The 21,838-nt window shown below is 37.2% G+C and overlaps 3 protein-coding genes across 6 annotated transcripts; 1 reads left to right on the top strand and 2 right to left on the bottom strand.

The window, feature by feature from the left end:
- Positions 1-610: 610 nt before the first annotated feature.
- On the top strand, positions 611-6,831 carry LOC119990503 (factor of DNA methylation 4-like). 4 transcript variants are annotated; one of them, XR_005466052.1, is made up of 8 exons: positions 611-871; positions 1,696-2,762; positions 2,862-3,043; positions 3,228-3,296; positions 3,399-3,680; positions 4,651-4,863; positions 5,708-5,995; positions 6,514-6,831. XR_005466052.1 is itself a non-coding variant. In XM_038836451.1 (8 exons), the coding sequence occupies exons 2-7, from the start codon at positions 1,703-1,705 to the stop codon at positions 5,942-5,944; spliced, it is 2,043 nt and encodes a 680-aa protein (XP_038692379.1). In that variant the 5' UTR covers positions 611-871; positions 1,696-1,702; the 3' UTR covers positions 5,945-5,946; positions 6,514-6,831. The 4 variants fall into 4 exon arrangements, 2 of the variants coding, with proteins under 2 accessions (XP_038692379.1, XP_038692380.1); XR_005466053.1 differs by having other exon boundaries at positions 6,511-6,831; XM_038836451.1 differs by having other exon boundaries at positions 5,708-5,946.
- Positions 6,832-7,430: 599 nt separating this feature from the next.
- LOC119991089 (RHOMBOID-like protein 1) lies at positions 7,431-12,963 on the bottom strand. Its single transcript, XM_038837287.1, has 7 exons — positions 12,825-12,963; positions 11,758-12,302; positions 10,922-11,085; positions 9,445-9,608; positions 9,071-9,330; positions 8,777-8,903; positions 7,431-7,805 (listed from the first exon to the last, which is right to left on the bottom strand). The coding sequence occupies exons 2-7, from the start codon at positions 12,108-12,110 to the stop codon at positions 7,683-7,685; spliced, it is 1,191 nt and encodes a 396-aa protein (XP_038693215.1). The 5' UTR covers positions 12,111-12,302; positions 12,825-12,963; the 3' UTR covers positions 7,431-7,682.
- Positions 12,958-17,482, bottom strand: LOC119991090 (respirasome Complex Assembly Factor 1-like). The gene is made up of 4 exons (XM_038837288.1): positions 17,042-17,482; positions 16,593-16,696; positions 13,307-13,436; positions 12,958-13,192 (listed from the first exon to the last, which is right to left on the bottom strand). The coding sequence occupies exons 1-4, from the start codon at positions 17,153-17,155 to the stop codon at positions 13,154-13,156; spliced, it is 387 nt and encodes a 128-aa protein (XP_038693216.1). The 5' UTR covers positions 17,156-17,482; the 3' UTR covers positions 12,958-13,153.
- Between the last annotated feature and the right edge of the window lie 4,356 nt (positions 17,483-21,838).

Here is a 21,838-nt window from a genome sequence, read left to right as displayed (position 1 = left end):
AAGAACCAACTACTGAAGATGTTGTTATTGGTGTTGATGATTTGAACGATGACAGGACCATGCCCTCTGTTCCGGATAAGATTACAAACAAACTTGTACGTGGGAGGCAGAGGTAGAGATAATGAGTGCTTAGAGTGGTATTTAATTAATGTTGTAGTACTTAATTTAAATGTGTACATGTAGGTTTATTTGTATCGAAAAAATTGTCAATTTATTCTTATGTGGTGTTCTAAAAATGACAACTCCTTTTTTTGACAAATAACCAAACAATGCACAATTCAATACAGCTTATAAGCTTTAAACAACTTTTGATTTCACCAAACACCTCACAACTTATTTCATAGCTTTAAGGTCAGTTTATTTTTTACAGTTTAACAGTTAGCGTTGAAAATCAACACAACCGCTCTACCAAACGGAGTTAAGGTAAGAAATGGGTTTGCATAGGATATATTATACAAAAAATCTTTCAATTCAAAAATTTTCAAAATTGAAAATAAGCCATGTGGACAAGCTGAGTTGGCATGACACAACAGTCTGGGAAGTATTGGGACCATTTTGTTTGGGCTATTTAGCAACACCGTTTGAAAAGCGAGAAATAGGGAAGAAAAAGGAAATTGAAAAAAAAGTAAAGCAGAGGAATTAGGAGGGAGTTCCTACCCCTTATAGAAAAAACAGCAGCACAGTCCCGTTTTCTTCCAGTGTGGATTCCCTTCCCCTGTAAATCTCTCTCATTCGCATAGCTAGGGTTTTTATTTCGTTCGAAACGCCCCGCCTCCTCCTTTCGTTGCCAGTGCGTAGTCGTTGAGAAGGCGTCGTTCGGACTTCTGTTTGTAGTGATCGCTTTTGTCCATCAGAATCCACTCGATACAAGGTGAGAACAATGCCTTTCATGTGTTCGATTCGTGTTTATTTTATATACGTTCTTCATCGCGGTTGTTTGGAATCTGCGAGGAGGAAGGAATGCAATATTGATATGCAAGTCCATTGGTTATTATTCTTAGTAGGGACTGTTGCGTACAATACAGTCGTTGTTATTCGTTTTCGGTTTCATGAGTATGAGGTTGTTTTCGTTCTTCATATTTGATGGTAGTTTTTTATCGTCTTTATCTTTTCTCGGCGGTTAAACAAGGGATCTAAACACTGATGCTCTGATTGGCTGCCAAGAAGGTTTAGGAGGAGAAACGAAGAAAAGATGAAATTTGAAAAACTGATGATTTATCATGCGTGATTCCAGTGTGCGGGACTATGTTTTGCTTAACTGAATTGTGTCTAAACCTGTTTTGGGCTTACGTTTAGGGTGTTTATGTTTTGAATATTGATTGCAAAAGAAGAGGGACCTAAATTTGGATGGCTTGTATATGTCCTATCTTGATGGCAACTCTGAGTATTGTATAGTGATGATGAAGCTGCCATGTTTAGTTGCCTGAAAATGTTAAAGTATACAATTATAATTTATAAGGTGGAGTTTGAGCACTGGACATGTACTTTTAATAAATACTGCTTCTAGCTTTGTCAAGTCAATGCCAATTTGCTTTGATATATTCAGCTCATTAAAATCTCTAGTTGTTGCTTTTGGAATTTTTGCATATTTAGTATATATGTGTTCTGTTTACTTATGGGCAAAGATGTGAAACTGAACGCACTGAAAGTTACTCTGTTTCTTGTCTATCTACTCGTCATTGAATTTCATTCCAGGTTCAAAATGCCTCAACGTTCAGAAAAAGAAAGAGGAAGAGATATTAGTCACTCTGAGTTTGAAGATTATGAGTACCGATATTATAAAGAATTGAAGAGAGGAAGCATAACAGTTAGAATTTCAAGTTCTCTATATAAATGTCCATTTTGTGATGGAAATAGGAAGCGGGATTATCTTCTGAACGAGCTTCTCCAGCATGCTTCTAGAATTGGGAGCTCAAAAAGTTGGGGATTTAGAGAGCAGGCTCGACACTTGGCTTTGAAGAACTATATCAAAAGGTATCTGAATGTAAAGGATGGCTCTCGACCTCCAATTAAATTGAACAGCCCCAATTTAAGGGACAACTCTCATTCCGTCATCCAACCAGATTGCACTAAAGTAGAGCAAAGCTCCTCTCTACCCGTGACAAAAGGGCAATGCTCCAATGTCAAGGATGTTCCTCGACCTAGCCTCATACCAGAACATCCCATTGTCTCTTGCAATGAGGAGGAGCAGCAGCTTGTTTGGCCTTGTATGGGCATTGTTGCAAATATAGCAACAAGTAAATCAGCAGATGGACGACGTGTTGGGGAAAGTGGTTCAAAACTCAGAGATGAACTCAAGGGAAAAGGTTTTAATCCGGTTAGAGTTCATCCTTTATGGACTCGTTTTGGTCATTCTGGGTTTGCCATTGTGGAATTTGAAAAGGACTGGGATGGCTTCAAGAATGCAATTATGTTTGACAAAAGTTTTGCGCTTGACCGTCATGGGAGGAAGGACTACTATGCAACTCACCCTCAAGGAAATAGAGGAAATAGATTGTATGGATGGGTTGCCCGACATGATGACTATAAAGCGCCAGGTCGTATAGGTGACCATCTTCGTAAGAATGGGGATTTGAAGACTGTGTCTGGTAAGGAGGAGGAGGATCAACTCAAGGCTGAAAAGCTTTTGTCGAACTTAAGCAATAACTTGGAGAAGAAGAATATGCACCTCAAAGAAATGGAGAACAAATATCTGGAGATCAGTGAATCTTTGACCAAATTGATGGGACAAAAGGAGGAAATGCTTAAAACTTACAATGAAGGTATTCCTATTTTATCTAATTCCTCTTAAGCTGTTTTTTTTTTTCTTACTAGTACTTCTGTATGGTGGGCTTATATGGTTTTTCCACCATGTTTACTAGAAATAAGAAAGATGCAAAAGAATGAACGTGATCGTTTCAAGGAGATCTTCTTAGAGCATGAGAAGGCCACACAACATTTGCAAGCTCAGAAGACAAAACTAGAACAGCAGGAAAAGCAGTTGCAAAAACGCTTTGCCCAGAATGACAGTGAGAAAAGGAGACTTGACCGTGAAAAGAAGAAAGTAATATAGTTTTTTTTCTTCTTTGGACTATCAAAGTTCCTTGCTATTCTAGAATTTTATGAAATGTGTTTAAGCTGATCTTTGGGATTTTCTTGTGCTATTTTATGAGATATCATGATTCACTACTTGAGTACTTTCAAAGAAAAAGTCAAACGAGGGAAGTTTTAATTGTTTTCCTTTTCAGAATGCGAGAGCAACCCTTGAGCAAAAGAAGGCAGATGAAGATGTCCTAAGATTGGCTGAAGAACAGAAGGTGTGTTCCTTTCACTTTACTCATGTGATTGTTTGATTAATTAATAATTATGTTTAGTTCAAGAGTTCTTTGAATTCATATTTGATTGAATGTCATTGGTAGGAAGAAAAGGAGAAATGGCACAGAAAAATCATTGAACTAGAAGAACAACTTGATGCCAAACAGGCATTGGAGTTGGAGATGGAACAGATGAGAGGTTCGTTACAAGTGATGAAACACATGGAGAAAGACGAAGATATGAAAGTCAAGATGAAAGCACTTGAAGAAGATTTAGTAGAGAAAGAAGAAACGTATGAAGGCTTGGAAGAATTAAATCAAACCCTGATTGTCAAGGAGCGGAATACCAATGATGAATTGCAGGAAGCTCGTAAGGAACTAATAAATGTAAGTATCTTCCAAACATACCATGTTTCTCCACATTTGCGAAGTAGTGAATGTTTTCAATGATTTTTCATTATATATATATATATATATATCATATGTGATGAGAAATCATTATATATAAATTGTATAAAAAATTATTATTATTATATGTGTGTAAATATATATATAAGGGCACCAAGGCGGTGCCACCTGAAGAAAAGTTAGTGTACAAATAAATTAATACCCTAAGAACTTTTTAGAATAGTCATTCAGCCAAAATTTTGAAGTGCTAAGCCAGTTTTTTATGAAGAGATCAAGAGAAGGTTCTCTGTCATGGAAAACTCTACTTTTTCTCTCTTTCTAAATCAGCCAACAGATTACCAGAGGAACCAACTGAATGGCTGGTCTTTGTTGTTCTCTTTGATTAGAAGGGTCCATTCTGAAGTTCAGTGGCTAGGCTATTGCTCATATTTAATTAAATATCCTAGTGCATTCAGCATTGGTGGCCTCATTGGTTGAGTTATCCTATTCTCTATCTATTTAAGTTACATGTATGTGTTAAAATTCGTGTTCTCTAAAGCTAGGAATGTTAGCCTGATACTATTATTAGAGAAAGATTATGTGGTGCACAAACATGGACACACTATCATTGACATTAGGGCTATGAGAGTATTGGTCTTCAAATTGGATGCTATGATTATATTCAGAAATAGAATCTGACATTAGTTCCATTGAGTTAAGTCAATCTAGAAATTATCCAATATTTCTCCATATCCTTTCCAGAGAGTTTGCTACATAAACATTTACACTCATGATACGTGCATCGCAAAAACCGCATTTAACATACATATGCATCCATATCTCTTCTGGCTTAATTAACTTAACGATTATTGTTATTCACTTGATTTTCTTATTATTAATACATTTGCCTTATCAATGTTCGTAATGTGCACGGAATATAGTAGTTATTTTGTTTTTTCTTGCTTTAAAGTATTGGAGAGATGCTCCTGTTTCCCGTGTCATCATTGGTGTTAAGAGGATGGGAGAGCTTGACGTTAAACCATTTCTCCCTGCCGCCAAGAGTAAATATCCTCAAGAAGCAGAAGAGAAAGCTCTAGAGCTATGTTCATTTTGGGAGGATCAACTAAGAGATCCGAGCTGGCATCCATTTAAGATCATCTTGGATGAGAAACAAAATGCTAAGGTATGACTTAAAATTTTACAAACTCTTACAAGGGATGCAGAGCTTGGAAGGGGCTCGAAGTAGTTAGATGAGGCAACGACTTGCGTTGCTTTTGGTGTCATGTGTTATCAACATTTGGGCAGAAACTTGTTATGATTTGTTAAATTTTGCATTCTCTTTTTCCTGCCTTTCAGTTGTTGATAAATATCTACATATGTTCCATTATGCCAATGTCAATAGAATGCTTTAGTTGATTCATAGTGCACATATTCTGCAACTCTTAATAAATGGTGCATGGGCACTGCCGCACTGATGAATCTGATTCTAATTGGACTTGTCTTTATCCCCATAGACTTTGCACTTTTTCTCCTCTCTTTAATGTGATTAGCTTGAGTTGTTCTGGAGTAAAACTGAACATGATATACAATCAAACTTTTATGTGTGGAATCTATGGGTTTTACAAATGCAACAATTAAATAACTAAACTGCCTATTGAAAATTACACGAGTGCGGCGTTAAATGCATTTTAATTGTGATTATATGTGAAATACTTAGGACTTTGTTTATTTTATTTTTTTTTGGCAATTGGTTTTTTCCGTTTTGATTTCATATTTTTCATTTCGAACAATTAGCTCTCATTGATTTTCCTTAATGATCTTATAAATGGCATCTAACTTGTATTATATTCTTTTCCATGTTGACAAAGTCTGTGACCTCTTTTTCAATTATTTTTAAATCGATGCTTGTGGGTGATCAGAAAATGTACACCACTCCTTAATGGCTTGACTAAATGTTTATTCCCTTTACTAATTTTATTTCCACCCACTGTGGGTCTGAACGTTTCATCTTGGATGTGACTGAACAGGAGATTATTAATGAAGAGGATGAAAATTTGAAGAATTTGAAGGAGGAACTTGGTGTGGACGTTTATAATTCTGTGATTACAGCTTTGGCTGAAATGAATGAGTACAACCCAAGTGGCAGGTATATAATACGAGAGCTGTGGAATTACAAGGAAAAAAGGAAGGCTACCCTCAAGGAGGGAGTATTGCATATATTGAGGCAGTGGAAAGCAAACAAACCGAAGAAAGCGAGGCGTTAGAGGTAAGCTTATGTTAGAGCTGCAGAATTCATACAAAAGGAAGAACTAAAGGTATGCATTGCAAGCCTAAAAGTTAATGTTAGATAGAGAGACAGCTTTTGTGCTTCTAAAAGGACTTGTCTTTATCCCCAGGGACTTTGGATTTTTATTCTTGTTTAATGTGGTTGGGGCGAATTTCTACAGTATGTTTGATGGAGAACATACCAGTGTTACAGCACGATAATGTGCTTTAATGTGCTTCAAACATGCAGGGAGATATGTTTGAATGAATACCAACTGATTTCTATGCTGTCTGATCAATATACACCAAGAATATTGCTTCATACATAAAGTTCTTGGTGTATATTGCTTCAAACATACAGAAAGTTCTGAATGCTACCGAAAACTTTGGCATATGTATTCTATTTGTCTAAACAGTTGGGTTAGCTGAAAATGAGGGTTCTCATTGATATAAAGATAGTCCAAAAGCGCTCAAGTTTAATAAAGTATAACTTAGATATATTTGATCCATAATCCTTCCTATATTTTTCTTTTGATATGCATTATTTCATTTTGATTTTCTCAAGTAGGGGTTGCAGCAGAAGACTATTGTTACCGGTGGCTGCCTGGCCGGGGATTCTGTGCTTGCATCTTCAATTATGTTTCCAGCCTGGGTCATTTGTTTGTTGGGATGCTGTGGAATGTGAGTTCTATTATTTGTAGGGTTTAGCATTTAGGGATATAGTAGAAAGAAATAGTTCTGCGTATGGCGTGAATTGCCATAAGAGGCAAATTATAATTTAGGATGCTCAACTGATCTAGGCAATTTATATTAGATATTTGTTTCAAAGATGTTGCTTATTTGGACCACCAGAAAATCAATGAAATCACAGACTAGTTTATGTTCATCTCTCCCATTGCTATGCATCTTCAGGTATGATCTTAATTGGCTGTTGTGGGGCACACGAATTCAGCGTCTTCTTCAATTACCTGTGATGTTAATCAAGAACTGCTTTCTTGTTTCTTGCCAGTTCCGACTGCTAAATTATAATATTTTGGGTTTGGTGTTGGTGTTGGTGATTTGTTATGTCGTCTGGTCAAGAAATTTGTCATTGATCATATTTTGCTTTTGTCATCTTGATACTTATGTGAAGTTTATACAAGCTTTGCGGGTGTTGTAGCTGATTGAATTATCCATAATTATTGCGTTTATCACGAATTTAGCTCTCATATCTTTTCAATAATCCTCCCTTTTTATGCCCGTATCTTTCGAAATTAGATCAACAAAGATTATACCATAGTTAATGGTGTCATTAGATAACATTCAAACTATCAACAGAGACTCTTGATGATCCATCAGATCATTTGAATTGATAAGTATTACGAGTTCTTACCAGTTTCTCAACTACTCACCCCATTAGCCAAGGTCTCATGATGAACTTTTCGACAAAGTTTAGATGGATTTGAGGATCCACAGTGAAGTCAACAATTGAGCCAAGAGAAAATCTAATAGAACTCTCTTATCATCCAGCTCTTTTCATATAAAGACTATAGTAAAGAAGAACAAAGCCGACAAACGTATTGTTCTTATAAAAATTCTCTTAAGACCGAGGTCCACAAATAATTCTGGAAAGAATGAAAACTAAGATCCCCTTGTGGACAATGAAGAATGTTCTCTACAGAACAACATGTATCATTTACAGCGGTCAATGGCATGTTCAAGCAATTACCTCCCATATTCTGTATATATGTTCATCCATCAATTGCAAAGCTGAGAACATAGTTGCTGAACCTGGGACGAGCTATTGCCAGACAACATATACATGTTGCTTTTTCCGTTGCTTATGCACGTCAAGTTCAGTTGATTTCCAAGTTGGCTTGACTGCAACAACAATGGTGGGCACATAAATATGTCACTAGTAAACAATCTAGGGTAAAGCAGAATATATGTCATTATGTCTAGTACAGCAACCTTCGATTACTTTGGTTCGCATCAGGTTGATCACTATATCCCTCATTACCTCTAGATTCCATATTCAGGATAAAAATTAGAAACTCCCAGGAAAGGGAAACTGAGGTGAGTGCAGGTTCAGACTATGTCCATTCTCTCACCTCCTAATACTTGCACAAATAGTGGTTCTCATTATAATTTTCGATAGATAAAAGTACCATCTGACTTGAGTGGATATATAAGATGTTGCAAGTAGCGACTCGACTCCAAGCAATGGGGAAGGTTTGTAACATGAGATTTCCAATAATTCCTTGGCAAATAAACCCAAGCAGTAGGAGTATTTCTAATCAGTTGAAGTTTTCATGACAAAATCCCTTCTTCTTTGGAATAGTAGACATTGTGTATAGGCTTTGTCTGTGCTTTGACCGTGTTCTATGTTTATGTCGTAGTAACTGTTATTAATATTATTGTGGTGGAATGTCTTTTGTTTAACACAGTGAGACTCCTACTGAAGATGAATAACCGAGTTTAGCAAAGGGTGTCTGTTAATAGTGAGATTGTCAAATTGTCAACAATGACTTCCCGACAAACTCTCCACGGTTAGCTTAATATAATAGTTACATAAAGAGGACGCTTATGCTCCATAGTTCCTACAGGGAGAAATCAAGATTAAAAAAGTACCTCAAAAGTTATTGAAAATCATGTCATATGTTTTGTCCACTTTCTTGAGTCTTGACAACCACAAAAAAATTTCAATCACTTAAATTCTTTCTCAAAACTTCCATGGACAGCATTTTGGCTCCACTCCCACCACGCAAAATATAGAATGCAAAGAGTTGGACAATGAGAGGCACGCACACAGAGCATAGACAGGAAGGGAAAAGGATGGAAGCATTAGTTACCTCACAATAAACAGGCTGTGCATTACAACTCCATTTTGAAGTAGGGACACAACTCAAATAATGGCACCAGGAACAGTGATCATTCAAATTGACTCCTCGGAGAAGAAAAACCAGCCCGAGAGTAAAACTGCCAATATCAGAAATCAAAAATAGATGAATGAATCAAATTATGCACAATTGGCAGAAATAAGAAGCCCAACTCGAAATCATCAAAATAACCGTACAAGGGAAAATGAAGTCATTATTAAAATTCAAAAAATTAGAAAAATCACAAAAATCACAGAAGGAACTTACCCAACAATTAACAGAATCAATGAGATAACCCACAGCACATACTGGTATGACTTGTGCTTAGATTTAGCTGGAGGTGCAATGTATCCCGGAGGACAATACTTTTGGTTAACCCATCCAAACTGGGGGCGAATTAAAAACACAAATCCAAGGAAGAAGCCAGAAAGAAATCCTCCAATATGAGCAAAGTTGTCGACATGTGGGAGGATTCCCACAGCTAAGTTTAATATAATGATGAAGACAAGAGTCAACAATGCTGCCAACTGCACATAAAAAGATATGTAACTCTAAAGATAAAGCAGCTTATGTTAGCAAAATCCGCTGAGGTGAGAATTTTACCCAAAAAATTGTATGATTCAGAGCAGAATCTTATTTACCTTGTTCGCATATATGGTCCAATTTGTAATAAGCTCTGAAAGCATGCCTCCTAGTAAACCAAAAAGTGCACCAGAGGCACCCACAGAGATGCTTGCTTGAATAAAGAGAGCTGATAGTAAACTCCCACCAAAACCAGATATGACATACAGCAAGCCTATCCGAACTGTAGGTAAACGTATCAAGAAAGAAGTTTAGAATTTCGTTTCATGGAGACCAAAAATATTCTTCATCAACTAGAAAAGTGATCTCACACACAAGTCAGGACAGTAATCTCAACAATGGAAATGTTTTGGTTTCCTGAAGAAACGACTGCGTTAAAAAAATTTTAAAAAATAAAAATAAAAAGAGCACAGAAGCTTTGTCTGGGAAGCAAGCATCTTCGGACAAGTTCACCTTGCACCATTTTGGAATGCACTAGATATATGTATATGTCTATAGTACTAGTTTTGCACCAAAAAAGTAAATGATGTGCCCTAAGTGAAGTTTAGGGCAAAACTGCAGTGGGTGGTCTGTATTTACATGTATAATTGGAACAATATACTGACCATCTACATAATGATTAATGACAAGTAATTGATAACTTCTATGGTACCAGAGTACAAAGATCCAGATAAAAATTTTTACTAAAAAGTCACACTTAAAAACAGAGTTTTCACTGCTAGGGCGTTAGCCCAGAGTCATGAGGAGATCCTCTACCACAGCTGAGTAGCATCTGTCAACAACTTTGACTCCGATAGGGCTGCATCGAATCGAGCTATAATTGAATAGCTCGAGCTCGAACAAAAAAAAAAGGCTCGAATCTTTTTCGATCTCGAACTCGGCCATGCATAAACTCGGCTCAATATCTCACGAGCCTGGCTTGATTAACTATAATATAGAAATTTATATAATATAATGTATTGATTATATATGTATCTTCTGAGTAATTTTAAGAAACATGGTTAAAATTCTTCAAGCTCTAAAACTTGCTATACAAAACAAGTTGATGAATTGAGCTCGAACACATCAAACTCTAAATCAAATCGAGTTCGAACTCACATATATGGTTCGAGCTTCTCCCTTTACAGCTCTAGCCGAACTCGAAAAAGCCTGAATTCGACTCGGCTCCATTCAAATACAGCCCTAAATCTGATTTTAAGTACAACACCGAGGTCAAAGATTCATACCCAAAAACCGAAAAGAATGTAAAGTTTAAGATAATCAACACCTAAATCTAGAAACCAAAATAAGCCACAATGTATTATGTCCAACAAATAAGGCAGAAGGATTTTCCATTAAACATATTGAGAACATGCATGCAGTCAAAAATTGCAGAAGATTCATCAAAACAAAGACTCATACAAACTTGCATCCCTTTTCGTAAGATGCAAGGAGCAGATGACATGATTATAGTTGTAGGAAGTACTGTACTTCAGCAGTCATATCTTGCATAATGCTACTTACAGAAAAAATGAATTTAAAAGTTAAGAAGCATACCAAAACCAAATTCTTGTTCAAGCCTAATTCCAATGAATACAAGACTCAACATATTCGCAAGCACATGAAAGACCCCAGCATGTAACCATATACAGGTTATCAAGCGCCATGCCTGGTGTTTGTGCACCACTTTATTTACTTCTAGGGCTCCCATCTTCTCTAACCTTTGAAAATGAAAACAAAAGGGAATCATTTAGAGATTTACATTTATTTCAGGACAGTACATACAGTTCAATTCACAGACCATTAGAAGCAAGAAAAAGGGAGCTCCACCTAGAAGCCCAAACTCCAGCAGGTTCTTATTCATCTTCTTTTAACCCTTGAATATATTCTTAAAAACATCATAAACCATTTTTTCGGCTTAAAACAATTATCTGAAACTGAAATACGAAAGGGATTTTGGGTGGAATTCAGAAAATGTTATTCACAATCCACCACAATCAAAAACACAAAAATCCATTCATTCAACATAATGATTCTTAGTGAAGCTTGAGAATTAAACTATCCTTTTATCTGGGATGTCCATAGAATCCCTAGTCTTTCCTGTGTTTCATGACATACTTATCACCTAATTTGTGAAAATCCAGCCACGGCCCCCCCTCACAGCCAGATTATATCGTCTAATATTATGATTAACTAAGCCATTAAGAGTTCTTGAAAATCCAACCTTAAAATTCAATAAAACTTTTAAGATTTAAATAAAAATTCCATTGACCTTGATCAATCTCAAGGTCACATAGTCAATAAAGAGTGATAACTACGAATCCAATTCCCAATCAAACAAACAAGTCAGGCACTCTTTAATTGCATCCAGATATCGTTAAAGAGAGACTTACGTTGTAGAAGAAGGGCCAAGAAGGGGATTCTCTTTAAGGGGCTGAAAGGAGAATCTGCCCAAGAACTTAGCAACGCAAGAGACGGAGTTTTTGGGGCAATTATTAATATACATGGCGACCACGAATACCAAAATGTTAACCACAACAAACGCCGGCACCAACCACGGGAACCACCTCTTGAACGGCCTGAAATTGCTGACAGAACGATGTTGCGACCGCTGACCTGACGCCCTTGACGGCAGTGTTGATGTGGCCCCATTATTCTGCCCCTCCGGGTGTACCACGTTGTCTCCCCGAGGCGGATTCGACACCTTGATCTCGATGTCGGCGTCCGGTTCTCCTCTCCCCATCATTACCGCTTCCCACACCAAACCAATGGAGAACAGAAGAAAAATCTCTTGTTGGAGTTTATCACAGAATTGCCATCGTCGGTGGTTTGGCCGTTGAAAGCGCAAGGGAGAGAGAAGAATGCGCAACAGATGTTTGATTGATGTTGTCTGTTTGAGAGCGTACGGTTACAGATGGATCCAAGCTTTCGTTCGTTTCTGTATTTGCACGGATTATCTTCTGTATTAGTGTAATAAAAATATATTATTGTCTGACAGGTGATTCGCATGATATATGATTACTTTTTTCGCCAATAAAGTTCCAACCCTCGTGTCCGCGTCTACATAAACTTTCTAAAGTAAATTAGGTCAAAACTCAATATGAACCACAAAAATATTGTTCTAAGAATCGATTTAAGATATCCCTAATTCATATGATTGAACTCTAAAGAAGTTAGGTAAATAAGTTTCAGTTGTTGACCAAACCTACAACCTAGGGACCTACCATTGATTGAAGACTCGTACTAATATATGCACGACTTTTGCTAAATAGTGACAAATAAGCTTGACAAAAAATATGATTTGGGTGGGAAAACGAAATTCACAAATATACACGCTTTAATTTTGTTATAATTTGACATTTTTGAGAGAGATGAGAAATAGAAAAAATAGGTGGGAGAGGTTTTGACTAAATTTATAAGATGATTTCATCTTTGCATGAAAAGCAAAACCACGACTTACATAAAGTCCTCCTCGACTTTGCTTCTGATCACAATCTTATTATTGCGTGTACTTGAGCACAAATATATCAAACATCGGGTGCAGGCACATTCTGTGTCACACTGATGTGGATTGTTTATGAACAACTGTTGGATCAGAAACTTTGCTTAACGACTTACGAGTAAGCACCCAATGCCTAGCATGTTCATGCTCTGCAAATTCGACGTATTGCACAATCAAAATGAAGAAAACAAACAATTGCGAGCATGAATTTGAGTAATCCCATTAAATCAAATCATTCTAACATCATTCAAAGATATCAAGGTCAAGTACTTCGTCCACCCCTCCAATTAGAAGTGAGCCAAACTGTATACTAGAATCCACGCCAACTGACAGCAGAAGAAGAGAATAGATCAGTTGCACGACCAAAGTATTCCTTTTATAGTCCCTATGTAAGAAAGAATGACTGCGTACAATATAAAAGAAATCATATGTTCGCATACCAGAAAGAGAGTAAAAGACGCAAAAAGCCCCTCTTGGAGAAGCATTCCATGGCCGCCAAAATCTTCTTCGTCAATTTTCAAAATCATTGCATAATAACCGTAAACAATGCCAGTGGAGATCACTAAAAAGCTGCATATCAGCACCAGTACAATAAAATCAGTGGGAAACTTTACATGGGAAAAAAAATCTAAAAGTGGCAAAAATTCAGCTATGCTGTTGCTAACCATTAGCACAGCTAATCCTTATAGTTGCAAGCTTAAAAATCTACAGTTGGTTGAAACCAGATTATCGGTATGGAAAAAATAAACCCAAAAATTGAATGATGCCAGCCAGTTATTTCTGAAGAAGCTTCACCAGAAAGGGGTCACCTCCAACATTCAACAAGGCAAGCATATATGTCCCAAAAGGAAAAGAGCGCAAAAAGGAATTCTTCCTGGAGCCTAAGTAACATTTGTATCTATGTAAGTAGGACCACATACCCACACTGGCAGAAAGCATGTGGTTGATAACATACAGATGCTGCGCAACTAACCTTGTCACTTCCACTGTATTGCTAAACATTGTAATCCCAATATTCCGCAGCACTTTATAAACAAAACTCATATTTTCAAAACTTATAAACAGCAGCAAGGCCTTCAACTAAATGTAATCTATGAAAGAATAGGGGCAGAAAAAAGGAAAGATAAAATAAAATGGCTTATGCTGTTAGGGTAAAACAGAAAAATAAAGAAGGTGAACCCAATCCCCAAAAATTACATAGTCAGTTTCAAGAATCCTCTACTTTTTTTCTCAAAAAAGAAAAAAAAAAAAAAAGAAGAATCCTCTACTTCTTCTTTTTGGTAAGTTTCGTTGCACTATAGCCTTTGGACATTTTCTATTCCTGAAAATTTCTATACATATTCAAACTCCTTGTTCATGATAAATAGAAAAATTCCAACTATTAACTGCCACAGAATAGGTTTCCTTTCCCTCCTCTTCCCCAAAATATTTTAAAAGTACGTACATCAACAACAACAAAAAATCTCCAAATCTATAAGATAAGACTGCTACTTTAGCAGCTTTCCCCTGTTCAATCAACAAAAAATAAATAACCAACCCTCCAACTGCAAATATATAATTTAAGGTGCTAACCATGTGACTCCGCAATATTTAAATTTGTCAGAACTCAGAACCACGTTACGCCATTATTTGTATATATATAATGAGTGGAGCTCCCAAATGGAGTAATGTGTCAGTCAATTCAATAATTCATCACCAATCAAGCAGGCGCATACACTTCTAATTGAACATCAAGAATCGTGAAGAAAGGGATACCTAAGGTGATTCTCATTAACATATAGAGTGCAAAAGTAGAACGATTTAAACTACCATGGCTGAATAGAAGTCCCATCATTGAAACAAAAACCCCCATGGCTCAATGAATTGTCAATTTGGCTACTAGTTTAGGTTTCCACTAAATATCAGACAATTAACAATACTTTAAATAACCTACCAATTAGACTGGTGTGTTCTAAGAAGGTAGAAACACCTTCAAGCCAAAGCACATAATACATTCCAAGATTCAACTATTAATGAGGCCAATGTATCAAATTCAAACCAACAATAAGGAGATGGAATATTCTAACTTGAGATGATGAGAGAAAACATTTAGATTCAGGTAACAAGAAAACTTGAAGAGCTGTCCTAACTTCAAAAAGGACAAATAAGAGGTAACTATATGGTTACAGACACAACATCTCAACATTCAGGTAACCCCAATGCTTACAAGACTTCTGCCAATGGCCAGCCCACTACAGAACCTCAGGGGTCAGGGGCAATGCAAGTAACCTTACTCCAAAGTCCAAATTACAGCAGGGTAGTTTTTATTGTTTTGCTGTCAGGACACACCAAGGTCAGCAAGGAGTAACCTTATTGTAGTGTGAATACTTGCCTCCATTAAACACTCAATAAAAAATAATGCAGGATAACATCATTCAAAGATATCGCTCTGACAAAAAAGAACTAATCACTATCTACTGCAGGATAAAGAAAAAGCTCTATTCAACAAGCAAAGATTTGCACAATGCAGATAGGTGTCAAAGATAAAAGTGAACAGCATCCAAAAAAGGAGTGTAATTGGCTTGTACTTCAAGTTGAATTCTGCACTTCCATAAACTTAGGCAAGATAAATATGCAAAGTATGGAATGCAGTAAGAGATGCAAGGTATGAGATGGGGATGCTAGAGATCGGTTGAAAGTTGAAGGTTGGGAATGCTAGGTGTTAAGGCTGTGCAAGTGAATGGGATTGAGCATCCCTTTTTTAAGAAGAAGGAAGGATTTTTTTACTAGGACCTTGAGTGACCAAGACTGACACGAGATGCGTCGTTGCAAGTTGCAGGTGATCATGGGAAGGTGGTGCTGGTGCCAAGTGTGTGTCAGGATACGCGACTTTATATGATTAGTTGAAAGGAGGGTTGTATGAAGGTAGACAACGTCGTGTCAGGTGGTGGTTGCAGGCTATGCCTGTTTTGGCGTGCGGGATTCAGAGGTCGTGAATGGTTGGTCGGGGTCAGAGTCGACAAAGGCTTACAGTGATCGTTGCCTTAGGATGGGTGACTCAGGATAGAGAGGTCATTGCTCAGATGCACAGGATATCATCAAGGTCAGCAAGACGCAACCTTATTGTAGTGTGAAAACTTACCTCCATTAAACACTCGATAAAAAATAATGCAGGATAATTCAAGGATATCGCTCAGATAAAAAGAACTAATCACAAAATACTCCAGGATAAAGAAAAACCTCTATTCAACAAGCAAGATTTGCAAAATGCAGATAGGTGTCAAAGATAAAAGCGAAAAACATCCAAAAAGGACTTATTGGCTTGTACTTCAAGTTGAATTTCCCACTACATCCATAAAAGGACTTGTTGGCTTGTACTTCAAGTTGAATTTTCCACTTCCATAAATTTTAAGCCCTGTAACAGCCTAACTCAAGCAGTATTTAAACAAACCCTTCTCCTGATTTCACTACCTTTTCTTGTTTTGCAATAAAAACATCACCCTTTTTATGAACAAACATTTCCCAATTGAGGTTGCATTCCAAATTTCCAATTATTTCTGTCCATTCTGAGGGATTGGTTTCCAAAGCTTGGTCCACTCAAAAGACAACTAAGAGTCATAGTAGTGACACTAAACAAGTTCTCACGAAACCAGAAAGGTAAATAGCAGCAACACTTTCAATTCAACACAGGCAAGCACGTATAATATGATGAAGACCCATCAAAGAGTTATGCAAGCGCCAACTTACACAACAATCCATATACCACCGATCAAAGGTATGGCACCCCAAAGCAAACCGCAAAGTAGGGCCACCACTTGCCGAATCCAATGCAAAACATCTCCCAATTGATCCTGTTGCCAAAAAATGAACAAACTAATTCAACAGTAAAATTATAGCTACAGTATTATACCACTATTTAAATCCATAATCCAGTCATTAATTGCGAGTGTAAGTGCATTAATGACTACGAAACTGCTCTTCTTTGAAGGTTCAGTATAAAGCTGCAGTAACAAACCGCGTTTCAATAAAATCATCTTAAAACAAAAAGTTGCAGTAACAAACTTACAAAAGTTTCATTTGATTGTTCGAAACTGATACAGATTCAGATTGAGTAGACAATTCCAAGTCAAATAAACATGAATTCAATTGAGTCCAACAGTGGAAACGAGTGAGGAATCAAGATCCAGGACACCAACCTTATCCCACGACGCCTCCGCATCAAACAATTTGGCGAACTTGAACGGAGACAAGTGGCCATTGTGGTGGTGCTGTTGCTGATAATTCACTTTGGCCGACTTCCCTTCTTTCATTATTTTAAAGATAAAAAATTAATTAATTAAAACGAAATCGACACCTTCAACGAGTACTGCAAATCTCCGATCGTGCTCTGATTTTCTGTTTGGCCTGCAATCCGGTTAAGGAGCAGCGGCGACTTCAGAAAGACAAATAGGACTAAAAGACGGTTAGGGTTTTCGATGGGATTCAACGGATTGACGGAAGCATAAAAAAAATTTGGAATAATTCGCTGTAGATCTGGGGATTAAGCTCTCGCCTCTCAGTCTCTGTGTTTTTTCTTTGTTTTTTTCTCAGATTCCTGCTTCGTCGTCGATGTGCACGTGATGTTTTCAGTGTTATAATAGCAGCAGAGAATTAACTGAGCAAGAGACTGAGAGAGCATAGAAGATACATGGGCCTAGATTAAGCCCATGGGCCTAGTCCAATCCACTTTTCCATTACAAGACTCGCCAAGTTTTCAATTGTCCAAAAATGAAATGCTCACGTTTTTCTGTGATTTGCCTACCTCTTCACTCACCCCTTTTTCTAAAAAAAAAAGAAAAAAAGAAAAAAGCACAGAAGTTTGCTTCCATTACTCTGCTTCAAACTGCATTCTTTAGTTGGTTGAATCCAATTCTTCTTGAATTTGAATAATTTGAACCTTTTTTTCTTTTGGTTTGCTGCCTTTCTTGGTTTATATTTTATATTGATTGAGAAAAAAGATTAGGAATGACTTGGAGCAGAAGGATAGGATAAGTCAACTACCATATGATATGAGATTCTGATGTGCTTTTGGTCTCTTCTAACTATAGATGTCTGAATCTACAATCGTAATGAATAGTCTACATAATTTGTCTTGAGCCTTCTACAGTTGGTCCTGAGGAACAGAGTAAGGTTGAGGGTGGAAAGACTTGATCACGGGTGTGGTGTCTGTCAAAGAACATCGATCTGACGGTATGTAAAGTATGGGATTTGCAACTATGAGATGTAAGGTATGAGACAGGGATGCTAGAGATCGGTTGAAAGTTGAAGGTTGGGAATGCTAAGTGTGTAGGCTGTGTGAGTGAAAGGGATTGAGCTAGCATATGCCCTTCTTTGAGAAGGAAGAGGGTTTTTATGGTAGGATCTTGAGTGACCAAGACTGACACGAGATGCGTCGTTGCAGGTGATTATGGGAAGTAGGTGTATGGTGCTAGGTGTGTGTCAGGATACGTGGCTTTTTATGATTGGTTGAAAGGAGGGTCGTATGATCTTAGACAAGGTCGTGTCCAAAAGACATGTTGATCATGGGCTTGTTTGTACATGGCCTGTCGAAGTTGAGACCTAGTGGATGGCGATCTAGTATGGGTCTCTTATAGGTATGTTTTGACCAAGTGTGTCGACTGGGTTCCTTGTTGACGGTACGAAAATGGATCAAGACAGTTTATGACCACTACACTAACCCTCAAAGAAGCAGTAAAGACTAGTGTTCTTGGACATCGATGGCGCAAATTTTGGACATTAGGAATAATATTCATAAGGGACCCTATTATTTTTTAATATTTTTTTAGAAACTCTTTCTAAAAATTCTCTTTCTCTCTCTAGAAAACTAGAACTTTCAAACCATTTTTTGGTGGAGGAGGCGTAGATCACACATCTACTACCTCCTCCTTCATAGATCTACCTATTTTGAAGTTTCCAAGTTTTTTTTTATAATTTTCTTAGTTGGATGACTACTTTTCTGTATTTCTCTAGCTTGTTTTTAAAGGGTATATCCCTGTGGCTTCTTGATGAAGCATTTTACTGGCCGATTGGCATGTTTTGTTGGAACTTTGCTTATTTTGTAGGCTTATGTTATGGAAGAAGCGATTTTGCTTTTTTAGTAACGGGTTCTTCAAAGAAGGGGTATTATTGGGTATGTTTGCAGTAGATCTGGCTTTAGATCTGCTTTGATGACTCATCACAGCCAACAAAGATGGAAATCGATGAATGGTCGATGGATATGGAACCTGATTCTTCTATGCCTAATGCCAACAAATCAATTTCAACAAACCTACCGTACTATATGATTGGGGATTCACCAATTGAAAAGTTGTATTAACTCGAGCACGGGTGACCTAGGTCTTGGTTAGAAGGGTCGCAACCTTGTGTTGCATTCCCTATCTCTTTATGCTTATCATCTTGGGCTAACTTTAAACGATGTATTTAATTGTTTGGAGAAAAAAAATCATGTATGGGTTGTATTTCGTTCTTAATTTTACATCTTCTTTTGTTAATGGATATTTGCCGTACAAAAAAAAAACCCTATTTAGCAGGTATATATGTGGAAGTTAGTTATTTCTGGGTAAGCAATCCAGCCTGGCAGTGAATGAGCCACATGTCGCAAGCTGGCATAACGTGCATGTAGTGATGATGATGCCTTGTGCCATAAAAAAAAAGAAGAAAAGAAAGAAGAAGAAGATGATGTGATCATGCCGTAAACTTGATCCGATTGAGTGACGCGTCATTTAATTAATTTGCCTTTTCCAGCTTTCTTGGAATCTTGGGGAGTATATGTTGCCTTACATAAACGCAATCCCTTTCTCCTCATCTTGTGGATGCTCTAAGCTCAGCCGCCAACCCAAACCAGCACTCTTTCCACGTGTCAATCCTCTTTGCCCTTGAAATTTCCGGTATTTACCACACACGACATTGAGATGCAAGACAAGACTCAAGAGCCAAGAGCATGAACATTTCAAATTAATATGTACACATGTACTCTGCCGCAAGAAAATATTCCTTTTTCATCACATTCACATGATGAGTTGCATTTGCGTACAAAGGGGCTGTTGTGCTGTCTTTTAACTCTTTATGGTGCCCAGAGCGAGCTGGTACAGTGAACTTTAACAATGTCAAGCACTTATTACGTAACCAGTCTCACTTCCAATTTTAATCACGTGCACCTCTGTGCTTTTCTTTGTTTGGAAAATTCAACACTATTGCACATAAAGAGTGTCATGATTTGGTTGAACTATAATGTACCGAAAAGGTAGTTATACCTCATTTTGTTAAGACCAAAAATGTACCATATCGGTTGAGTCTTACCCATCCCGTGTGATATATTTTGGTTAAATCCATTCCTTATACTCAATTAGGCATTTTCATGGGCTTAGCTCACTTGTTGAACCTATAAGAAACAAACCTGAAAAGATAATCCGATATATTTACGAAAATCAAAATCTCAAAACGGATAATATAATTGGTGTGTATGGGGTATGGATTTCTGATACATTTGTTGTTAATTACGTTTTTATAATGCTCCTAATGAACTTTATGCTTTGACAAATTATAAATTTTATAAATCATATAATTTAATGTTTTTATTGACAAATTGACAACATATACTCTATGAGTAAATTCAATTTCACCAAAAATCTAAACATCCTATTTTACGGTGTATATTATAATATAAATCAATAGTATATATTCTGTCAGTCGGACTAGACAAAGTTGGTGTGAACGGTGAACTACCAACCCAATATTACTTTGTTTTCATTACGATTATATCTTTCTTTGTATGATTTTTACCCATAATAAGAAAGTCAAACAAAGCTAGTTGACTCTTATAACTTAATTTTTTTTAAAAAAAGGAAACTAGTTTGTAAATAATAGACGGAAATTATCCTATGTCCACTCAAATTACATTCTTGCCCTACTCTTCACCTAGTGTACTTAATCACCTTTCACTGAACAAACAGCGAGGGAATAGAAGAATTAGAGCCATCCCTTCACCTCCACGTCTCCCCAGAACCCCCCACGTCTTATGTAAAAGTGATAGAAACACGAGTATTTACGTACACCCACGTTGGCCATACCCATACCCTTTTTTCTCTTGGTCACCCGACCTTCTCGAGCACCACGTGTCAATCTAACACCACCCTCCTTGACCCTCTTTAACCGTCAATTTTTTGCCACCATTTTGATTGAAACCTTGTTTCCAAAGAATTGAATAGTGGGGCGCACTTCTAGTCCAAGCCCCACCACAAAACCCCACACCCCTTATCCACCGAACACAACGGCGTGTTCTCTATCTTGGCTCTTCATCCGCCACATCGCTCAGTTGAATGCTAACTTTGTGATATCTGGATCAATTTTAAATTTTGAATGATCATTCCATACGTATAACAGGCCACTAATTTAGTCTCGAAGTCCAATGTACGAGTAAGATTGAGCCTCGACCCAAAATAGAATTCTTAACCCTTTAAAAAGTAAACCTGTGCCATTGATTCTCTATTGATGAAACTCATGAAATTTAAAAAATTAGATCCTATTGACTCAGACGCCCTACCTGAAAAATCTTTCACCTTTAAACAAGACAACATAACTACTAGGCAGTCTAGGCTAATAGCAAGTTGTTGGCCACATCATTTCATCGTCACCGTTTACTCCGACGGAGATTCCCTTCTAGCCGTCACACCATGAGAGAGCCCCTCGTTTCAACTATTTTTTAAAGCAACTAAATAATTGAATAATTGTTTTTCTATTATGATAATTGTGACCAAAAAGTAACCAATAGGGGCTAGCGATCTTGTCACGCTGCATTTGAAGCTCCAGTCCAACGTGGCAGTAGAGTCCAAATAAATATAGACAGCCACAACTCACAATTATATGCTTATCGGATAACTGCTCGAATACGATACGTGTCTAAAATGACCAATACGTCCTTTGTTAGCCCTTGTAGATCTGAAGAATTTACGCCA

This window comes from Tripterygium wilfordii, chromosome 22, assembly GCF_013401445.1.
Source record: "Tripterygium wilfordii isolate XIE 37 chromosome 22, ASM1340144v1, whole genome shotgun sequence".
Classification (NCBI taxonomy): Eukaryota; Viridiplantae; Streptophyta; class Magnoliopsida; order Celastrales; family Celastraceae; genus Tripterygium; species Tripterygium wilfordii.
The sequence above is the reverse complement of the archived record's forward strand: the minus strand, read 5'-3'. Positions and strand labels throughout refer to the sequence as shown.

What these genes read in the sequence shown, in the direction of transcription:
- LOC119990503 (XM_038836451.1), top strand. Translation starts at nt 1,703, where the DNA reads ATGCCTCAACGTTCAGAAAAAGAAAGAGGAAGAGATATTAGTCACTCT. An exon ending in TTGACCGTGAAAAGAAGAAA is followed by an intron (nt 3,044 to 3,227) that starts GTAATATAGTTT and finishes TTTCCTTTTCAG; the next exon opens with AATGCGAGAGCAACCCTTGA. An exon ending in ATGAGAAACAAAATGCTAAG is followed by an intron (nt 4,864 to 5,707) that starts GTATGACTTAAA and finishes GTGACTGAACAG; the next exon opens with GAGATTATTAATGAAGAGGA.
- LOC119991089 (XM_038837287.1), bottom strand. Translation starts at nt 12,110, where the DNA reads ATGATGGGGAGAGGAGAACCGGACGCCGACATCGAGATCAAGGTGTCG. An exon ending in GGACCATATATGCGAACAAG is followed by an intron (nt 9,331 to 9,444) that starts GTAAATAAGATT and finishes TTTTATGTGCAG; the next exon opens with TTGGCAGCATTGTTGACTCT. An exon ending in CACAGCCTGTTTATTGTGAG is followed by an intron (nt 7,806 to 8,776) that starts GTAACTAATGCT and finishes TTGTTGTTGCAG; the next exon opens with TCAAGCCAACTTGGAAATCA.
- LOC119991090 (XM_038837288.1), bottom strand. Translation starts at nt 17,155, where the DNA reads ATGAAAGAAGGGAAGTCGGCCAAAGTGAATTATCAGCAACAGCACCAC. An exon ending in GGTGGTATATGGATTGTTGT is followed by an intron (nt 13,437 to 16,592) that starts GTAAGTTGGCGC and finishes GCTGATATGCAG; the next exon opens with CTTTTTAGTGATCTCCACTG. An exon ending in CGTCTTTTACTCTCTTTCTG is followed by an intron (nt 13,193 to 13,306) that starts GTATGCGAACAT and finishes TTCTGCTGTCAG; the next exon opens with TTGGCGTGGATTCTAGTATA.